General features: G+C 36.9%; 1 protein-coding gene across 5 annotated transcripts in view; it reads left to right on the plus strand.

Annotated features, from left to right (window-relative positions):
- The window catches only part of Ggnbp2 (gametogenetin binding protein 2), a 35056-nt gene extending 26567 nt beyond the window's left edge, over window positions 1-8489 (plus strand). For 4 of the 5 annotated variants that reach the window (XM_076870662.1, XM_076870663.1, XM_076870665.1 and 1 more), the window contains 6 exons: window positions 849-1043; window positions 3891-4038; window positions 5074-5199; window positions 5281-5429; window positions 6545-6793; window positions 7629-8489. In XM_076870662.1, the coding sequence (XP_076726777.1) occupies window positions 849-1043; window positions 3891-4038; window positions 5074-5199; window positions 5281-5429; window positions 6545-6793; window positions 7629-7832 (1071 nt within the window). In that variant the 3' untranslated portion in view covers window positions 7833-8489. The remainder of the gene's footprint in view (window positions 1-848; window positions 1044-3890; window positions 4039-5073; window positions 5200-5280; window positions 5430-6544; window positions 6794-7628) is intronic. The other variant, XM_076870664.1, reaches the window with a different exon arrangement.
- The last annotated feature ends 1147 nt before the right edge of the window (window positions 8490-9636 follow it).

The raw sequence follows: 9636 nt of genomic DNA on the forward strand, positions 1-9636 counted from the left end.
GAAATAAATGGGATATGCATGCCATGATGCAACTTTTAGGGACTGAAGGTATAGTTCATATAGTTCACTGGTGACTGTTTGCCTGGCATGCACAAGGCCCTGGGTTTGATCTCCAGTACCACACACAAAATAAATATTTTTGGAAGCATACTGAAGGCTTTTTATAATGCTACTCTTAAATTTAGTACTTGTGTTTGGTAATGTTTTTTTTTCATACAACATATGTATTTGGCTAGCAAATATTTTGTATATGCCAAAGCATAGTTGTAGCGTTTTAACTGGCTCACTAGTTCCTTTTGAGAATGGATGGAAACATTTCCACAAGCCCATGAACTTTGAAGCACCCTATTCTGGAGAGTTTGAGATTCATACTAATTTTCGTGGAACAGATTTTTAGTTCTTTTTCTCTCTGTATGTTTTCTGTCTTAAGAGATTAGATCATCTAATTAGGTTAAATACTCTTTTCTTTGTGTAAAGAAATGAACTATTATTCATTCTACATCATTGAAATTCTGAAATTTAAAAGTAAGAGATTGCTGGTTTGGAATAGGAGTTTATGTTAAGTATAACTTCCCAAGAGGGATTAGTCGTACATTGACTTTCTGAATGGTTTTTTAAGACTGTCATTATTTAAAATATTAAAACAAGGCCAAGGCCCTGGGTTTGATCCCTACCATTGCAAAAGGGAAAAACAATGGTACTAAAGTTTAAAATTCTTTATGGAAACTGGTAAAATTGCAGCATGAAATATTATTTGTATGTGTGTGATATTGAAATTTAACAAATGGGAATTCCCATGGAAAAATGAAGTTGATCAATATTTACTCTCAAAATTATTTTTATAATAGATGACTGTGGAAAAAGTACAGGGTATTAGCCGCTTGGAACAACTCTGTGAGGAATTTTCAGAAGAGGAACGAGTAAGAGAACTCAAGCAAGAAAAGAAACGCCAAAAACGGAAGAATAGACGAAAAAATAAGTGTGTATGTGATATTCCTACTCCTTTACAAACAGCAGATGAAAAGGAAGTAAGCCCAGAGAAGGTAGTATTCTTTAGTACCAACTCATATGTGTATAGATATTGCTTTGGATAGAAGTATTGTTTTTTGCTAGATTTGGGCATTTTTAAATTTTTTAATACTGGGCATTGAATCCAGGAGCACTTTACCACTAACTATGTCCCCAGTCCTTTGTATTTTTTATTTTGAGACAGGGTGTTGATAAATTGCTGAGGCTGGCTTCGAACTTGTGATCCTCCTGCCTCAGCCTCCCAACTCACAGGGATTACAGATGTACGCCACCACCCCTGGCTAGATTTGGACATTTTTTACTGTGCTTTTCCAGATGTGAGCTCCTGCAGATGGTGTGTTGGCTTTTTCTGTGTAAACCAAATTTTTAATGTGTTGCATTTGTTTTATACAATGTTGAATAGTTATCTCTTTACCTGACTTTACTGTGCTGTTAGATCAAAGTCAAAATGTGGAATGTTAGCTCTGTGTATGATCTAGAGCAGTTCTCAACTTTTTGGTCACAGGATCCCTTTATAGTCTTAAAAATTAAGGTACTCAAAGAGCTTTTTAAAAAATACTTAATAATACTTACTGTATTAGAAAGTAAAACAGAAATTTTAACTTAAAAACCATAATCCTTGCTAGCTAGGGTAGTAGCACTTGCCTCTAATCCCAGTGACTAGGGAGACTGAGGCAGGAGGGTCACAAGTTTGAGGCCAGCCTGGGCAACTTATTAAGTCATTGTCTGTAATTAAATTAAAAATTTGAAAAAGGTGCTGGGAATATAGCCCGGTGGTAGAGTGCCCCTGGGTTCAATCCCTAGTACAACAAAAAACCATAAGCCCATTATATGTTAACAATTGACTTTTTTTTTTTAATAGCTATTTGGGGGGAAAAAAATATTCTTATATTTTTGCAAATATCTTTAATGCAAATATCTTTAGAAGGATCAGTTAAATTGTTTTATCTGCCTCTGCATTCACTTGGTTTGTGTTGTTAGCCTGGTTGGAAGCATGTGAATCAAGTCTGGTCTCACACAGATATATGCATATGATAGGAAATAGGAGGATTATTTTACTATAGCTTTTTCATATAGTTGAATATATTCTTTGATACTTCAACTCAAGAAGTATTTGTTTCTGAAAGATTAGTTGTAATGTGGATTGGACATTTTATAAATGCCCTTTAAAACATATTCTTTTATTTTTTTTGTGTGGTTCTAGGAATTGAACCTTGTGCATGCTCAGCAAGTCCTTTACTACTGAGTTACATCCCCAGCCTTCATAATCTGTTAAATTAAAATCTTTTGGACTGTGTTACACTTTGAATAGGTCTTTTACTCATGCATGTAATGTGCACTGGAATTCATTTGAAAGATACTGGTTCACTGAGTTATACAGATCATCCAGATACTGACGTTTCATTATATAATGTTGGATAATTACATATATTAAAAATCACTACTTACCTCATTAGATAAGTGTTTAAGTAGTAGAGCTGTGTGGGGTGCACATATGTAGCCTTAGCTGCTTGGAGACTGAATTGAGAACATGGGAGCCCACAAATTTGAGACCATCCTAGGAAACATGCTAAGACCCCATCTCAAAAGATAAAAATAGACCTGTAATCCCAGTGGCTCAGGAGGCTGAGACAGGAGGATTTCGAGTTCAAAACCAGCCTCAGCAAAAGCAAGGCGCTAAGCAACTCGGATTCTAAATAAAATACAAAGTAGGGCTGAGTCTCAGTGGTGCTCCTAAGTTCAATTTCCAGTACTCCTCCCCACACCCCCCCACACACACACAAAAAGAGAAATCTTTGTATTAGGAAGCTTCAAGGTTACAACATTATATGCAGATTTTAAAATTTCTGATAATTATTTCAAGGGCTAAAATTTATCATTGACAATAATAGACCCTCCATTGTTTTCCTTGAAGTAACAGACTTCATTCATTTTCAAGGAAATACCTGCTAAATATCCAAGTCTAAATAACCATAGTTTTCTCAGTCATTCTTTCATGTGAAACTGAGGTTCCAGGAAAGAAACGACTAGTTTAGCTTGCAGCTCAGTTGCACAAATATCTTTCCTTGATAGCCATTGTACTTTGGTATGCAACATAAGTGCTTTAAGCATACTTTCCATCTGTCATGTAGAGTGTATAAAAGACCTCTGTTCATAGTTGATATCTAATAAAATGAATATTTTTACTGCTTCATCAAAGACATGCATAAGGTGGTGTAGTGGCACATGTCTGTAACCCCAGCTACTCAGAAGGTTGATGCATGAGGATTAAAAATTCAAGGCCTGTCTTAGCAACTTAGTGAGATCCTGTCTCAGAATTTTAAAAATGACTTTGGGATTTAGCTTAGTGGTTGGGTCCTTGCCTAGCATGTGGTAGGTCCCGGGCTTAATCCCCAGTGATGGGGGGGAAAAAAAAAACAACCATAAATGAAATATCTTTTATTTATTTTTGCTGCAAGTGCATGACAAGTAAAGAATATGATGACTTTTAGTGTACTTTTTAGTATACCACTGCTTTGGTGTACTGACACCAAAAGTATAAGTGTTAATATGTCAGTATAAGTGTTAATACAGTGAAAATGCAAATAGTATCTAAGTATTAATAATAAAAATAGTTTTGACCTAGGGAACCCCCCTCAGGTCAGTAGACCACATTTTGAGATAGCTGCTATCCTAAATTTGCTTGGTACTATTAACTCTTAACTTATTCTCTGATAGTTTACTGTCTTGAAGTGGCTTATTTTTCATGAGAAGAATATTTTCAATTGGTAACTTTGTAACTCCTAATTAGTAAAAGAAATTGAAATGTAGCCATTATGGAGATTAATCTTTTTACCATCTCTTAATGTTCATACTTAAAGGAAGCAGACTTCATAGAAAATAGCTGCAAAGCCTGTGGCAGCACTGAAGATGGTAATAGTTGTGTAGAAGTAATTGTTACCAACGAAAATACATCATGTACCTGTCCTAGCAGTGGCAATCTTTTGGGGTCCCCTAAAATAAAAAAAGGTAAGTAAATAATTTATTTTTGAAATTTAACTCTTGCTAGGCACAGTGGCACATGTCTGTAATCCTAGTGACTCACGAGGCTGAAGCAGGAGGATCGAAAATTCAAGGCCAGCCTAGACAATTTACTGAGGCCCTAAACAACTCAGTGAGATCCTGTCTCAAAATAAAATACAAAAAAAAGGGGGCTAGGGGTGTGGCTTAATGGCTGAGTGCCCCTTGATTCAATCCTGGTAGTGCCCCCTTCTCCCCACCCCCACCCCCACCCCCAAGAAAAAATCTATGGAGTTTGTTCTTTCTTTTAAATATAAGAGTTTGCTGGATGTGGTGGTGCACATGCTTGTACTCCCAGCTACTTGGGAGGCTGAGGCAGGAGGATCACAAGTTCAAGAACAGCCTGGGCAACTTAGCAAGACTTATTTCAAAATAAAAATAAAAAGGACTAGGGATGTAGCTCAGTGTAGAGCACTCCTGGGTTCAACCCCTAATACCACCAAAAAATATTTTTAAATGTAAGAATTTTTTTAAAGAAATATTTTTAAATTATAGATGGACACAGTACCTTTATTTATTTTTATGTGGTGCTGTGGATGGAACCCAGTGCCTTACATGCGCTAGGCTAGCTTCCTACCACTGAGCTACAACCTTGACCCTAAATATAAGAACTTTTTAGAGATTTTGGAATCCAGAATTTAAAAATTGCTTTATAGCCATGTATAGTGGTACATGCCTATAATCCCAGGTGCTCAGGAGGCTGAGGTAGGAGGATTGCAAGTTCGAGGCTAGCCTCAGCAGCTTGGAGAGGCCCTAAGCAACTTAATAAGACCTGTCAAAATTTAAAACAACAAGAAAAAAATTGCTTTATATTCTTGCTGAAAGCATATACTTTAGTCAGATGCTTAATATTTCTTTTCTCTTTGTTCTTTGTTATTGTTTGACAGAAACACAAAGCTGTAAATCCCTAATCACATTTTCATTTATTCACTCATTTTTAATATACCACCCAGTTGGTTAACTCTCATCTTATTTTTTTCTCAGGCATATCTCCACACTGTAATGGTAGTGATTGTGGATATTCATCTAGCATGGAGGGGAGTGAAACAGGTTCCCGAGAGGGTTCAGATGTTGCCTGCACTGAAGGCATTTGTAATCATGATGAACATGGTAGGTTCAAATTAATCTTCCCAATTATTTCTACATGGCTGACTTAAGAACATAAATAAGAATGATTATTGATTTTTGCAGGTGATGACTCCTGTGTTCATCACTGTGAAGACAAAGAAGATGATGGTGATAGTTGCGTTGAATGTTGGGCAAATTCCGAAGAGAACAACACAAAAGGAAAAAATAAAAAGAAGAAAAAGAAAAGCAAGTTGTTGAAATGTGATGAACATGTAAGTGTCATAAATTGCAATTTTAAACCTTTACTGTTGATCCATTTTCCTCGAAGTGAATGTACACCTTAGCTGCTAGGATTTGTTTTGTTTTTGTTACTTTTAAAAATTTTTAATTTTTTTTTTTTTTTTTTTTTTTTAGTTATATATGACAGTAGAATGTATTTTGACATGTTATACATATATGGAGTATAACTTCCCATTCTTGTGGTTGTACATGATATGGAGTTTCACTGGTGGTATTTTCATATATGTCTGATTCATTTTGCTTTTTCCTATTCCCCTCCCACTTCCCTTCCCTTTATTCCTTTTTGTCTAATCCAAAGAACTTCTGTTCTTCTCTACTCCCCTCCTTATTGTGTGTTAGCATCCATATTATCAGAGAGAACATTCAGCCTTTGGTTTTTGGGATTGGCTTATTTCACTTAGCATGATAATCTTCAATTCCTTCCATTTACTGGCAAATGCCATAATTTCATTTTTCTTTATGGCTGAGTATAGAGTTCTGTGTTTTTTTTAAGAATGAGTATTTCATGCACTTCCATTGGCTGCTCATCTTGTGGTTGTCTGTGTGTGTATGAAAGGGTATGGGCCAAGCGGGGGATGAGGGTATTTGTCCACAAGTCTACAAATTATAAATCTAGTTCATTCTCTTCATAATACTTTTTCACTTATTAGCTATGTAGTCTTGAGAAATTTGTTTAGTTTTTTCCAATTTGTAAAATTGGGTAATAGTTTCTATCTATTTTCTATCATTCTAGGGTCTATGAAGAGGAAATGAGATTATATGGCAGATTAGCATAGCATCTAAGATATGTTGTATTTAGTAATTGGCAGCTGTTGCTGTTACTGAGTTTTCCTTCTAAAGATTTAACACCGGGGCTGGGGTTGTAGTTCAGCAGTAGAGTGCTTATCTAGCATATGCGAGGCCCTGGGTTCAATTTTTTGAGTTATAGGTGGACATAATATCTTTATTTCATTTTTTTTTTTTAATGTGGTTCTGAGGATCGAACCCAGTGCCTCACATGTGCTAGGCAAGTACTCTACCACTGAGCCACAACCCTAGCCTCTATTCTCTGCCTTTTTACTTGGGAAATCTTTTGTTGTGGTTTCAGATCCAAAAGCTTGGAAGCTGTATTACAGATCCAGGTAATCGAGAGACCTCAGGAAATACCGTGCACACAGTATTTCACCGCGACAAGACCAAAGATGCACATCCTGAAAGCTGTTGCAGTGCTGAAAAGGGTGGGCAGCCACTGCCTTGGTTTGAGCATAGGAAAAATGTACCACAGTTTGCAGAACCCACAGAAATGTTGTTTGGTCCTGATTCCGGAAAAGGTGCCAAGAGCTTAGTTGAACTCCTTGTAAGTAGTACATTATGCCTTATTGTGGATAAGGGGATAGTATTTCAGGGTTTCAGGTGGGGCATAGAGAGACACTTTTTAAAAAATGCAGGGTAATATTCCATTATTTTGTGACTATTTCTCCCATTGGTGTTTTACATAACTGCTGTAGGGCACACTTTCTTCTTCATCTCAAAGTTAGGAGAGACTACTTGGGAGAACGGGACAGAGGTAGCATTTAATCTAGGAACTGCCTCCGTAAATAAGCAAATTCCATCTGAGTGGAAATTTTTAGTAGCTACCCTTCTAGATCAGAAAAGAAAATATAGAATCTGAACTAGAGCTTGCATTCTAGTTTACTTCCTTTAGGTGTCATGTGATATAAAAGCAGAACTGAGCTTGGAAAACTCTTTATAATTGACATCAATTCCTGAGACTTTAATTATACCAGATCCATAAGTGATGGGGGTGGAGGCGGTGAGGGGGTCCCACATGCATGGCAAGTTTGGTTCAGATTTGCTTAACTGGTTGTTGCAACCATCTCTAATTAATCATTTTTTTCAAAGGCAGACACCTATGGTGATACTCTGATGGACTCAGAGGCATCTAGGATAAATTGTAGATTCGGGGTTTCAAACCAAATAGAATTTAGATTTTATTCTAAAAAGATAGATTTTATTCTCACTTATTACTTTCTAAGACAGAAGGATATGATGCTTATTAAACACTCCAACTAAAGACTTAGTGTGACTGAACTGAAACTAAAAAGCTTTAATTTTTAGCTGTCCTTCTAGTCTGTCAGCATAGCATTTTGCATTCTTAAAGTCATGATCTTAACTATTGCTTTAATTTGCAGGATGAGTCTGAATGTACTTCAGATGAGGAAATCTTTATCTCACAAGACGAAATACAGTCATTTATGGCTAATAATCAGTCTTTCTACAGCAATAGAGAACAATACCGACAGCATCTGAAGGAGAAATTTAACAAATACTGCCGCTTAAATGACCACAAGAGGCCCATTTGTAGTGGCTGGTTGACAACGGCTGGAGCAAATTAAATAAATAAAATAGCTCTGTCTTTCAATGAAACACTCAAGATGACTACTGCGCCTTCTCTTTCAAAAAAACTTAATTTAGTGACTTATGGCAAAATTTTATCTTAAATCAATGTGATTCTTTCTTGTTTTGGGAGACGGTGGAGGTAACTTCATTAGTTTGTTCTTTCTTCAGGCTTGTGTCCTTAGTTTTGTGGCTGCGCAGGCCTGCCATATGATTTAAGCCATCTCTTTTCATTAAATGTTTCTCTTCCTGTGAGACTTACTAAAGCAACTTAGTGGCAAAAAGTAATGTTGTACTTATACTTCTGTACAGAAATGACAATGAGCTGAATATATGGTTTTACAAAGTAGACATCCACTTGCGAAATGTTTGGATGTAATGTTAAAGCGCGATGTGCAAAATTTAAAATAAAGAATATTTATTAATACGCATAGTAGAATTTGGTGTACATGTTTCTACTTAATGTGTGGCAGTACTTTAGTATGCTGCCTGTACTTGGTACTTGGCCAGTGTTTATGTAAGAATGAAATGCATATGAGGATAGAGATATATGAATTGTTGAAGACAAAATTTTCCCTTGATCAGAGTTGGCAATTGAGAAAAGCAGTTTCTAGTCTTTTGCTCTGAAAGAATAAATTTGCTGCAATACCTTTAAATACTGGCTAGCATCTTTTTCATAAAACTTTGTTATTATTTAAAATCCCCTAGTGGTAACAGAAAACACCTCTTAGATTCAGAGGTTCTTACTGACCCAAAAGTAAGAAAACCAACACTTGACAGAATTTCAGTTAAGGCTTATATAATATAAGTAATTACTCAACATGTGTGACTGGGATCAGAAGGCTGCACTTGGCTCTGTGGCCTATCCGCTCTCCACCACCATTATAATCAGGTGTCCTTTTGAGATCTCTAAAAGCAATGGCTGGTTTTGCTTTAATATTTGTCCTTGGAGCAAAACACAGGATAGGCAAATGAATGTTCCTTGAATTAATATTCAAAGATCTTTTTTCTTTATCTCTTTCTGTTGCAGTGCTGGGGATCATCTTGGGGCCTTGTGCATGCTTGGCAATCCACTGAGCAACATCCTGGCCCCAGAGACCCTTTTTCTTTGGAAGGATATAAAGAATGCAGAAATGAGGCAGTTTTCAGAACTTTGGTAGAATATCCTGAGTGAGCAGATAGCAAAGTGAGCTCTACTCTGAATAAAACCAACAACTCGAGAAGGTTTAGGAGTACATTCGCCTGAGATTACAGTTCTGTGGTCTATATCATGCTTTACCCCTTTTTCTATCCATATACTTATCTTTAAAATAATGGATAACGCATGGGCACAGTGGTGCATGCCTATAATCCCAGTGACTCAGGAGGCTGAGGCAGGGGTATCCAAGTTTGAGGCCACTCTCAGCAATTTAGTGAGACCTTCTCTGAAAAAAAAAAGGACTGGGGATGTGGCTCAGCAATAATGCACTTGAATTCAATCCCCAGTACCACCAACCCTGCCACCCCCCCCAAAAAAAGGAGACCTGGGAAACAGGTGTGTGCACCTGTAACTCCAGCCACTTCGGAAGGCTGAGCAACATAGGGACACCCAGGTTAAAAACTGCATTTACTGGGGCTGGGGTTGTGGCTCAGTGGAAGAGCGCTTGCCTGGCACATGTGAGGCACTGGGTTCTTTCAATACTCAGCACCACATAAAAATAAATAACGTGTCCATACACAAACTAAAAAAAAATTTTTTTAAAAGCATTTACTAACTGGTGATGTAGCTCTGGTGGAATGCTTCCATAGCATGCATGAAGTCCT

The sequence above is a fragment of the Callospermophilus lateralis genome, chromosome 11, assembly GCF_048772815.1.
Source record: "Callospermophilus lateralis isolate mCalLat2 chromosome 11, mCalLat2.hap1, whole genome shotgun sequence".
Taxonomy (NCBI): Eukaryota; Metazoa; Chordata; class Mammalia; order Rodentia; family Sciuridae; genus Callospermophilus; species Callospermophilus lateralis.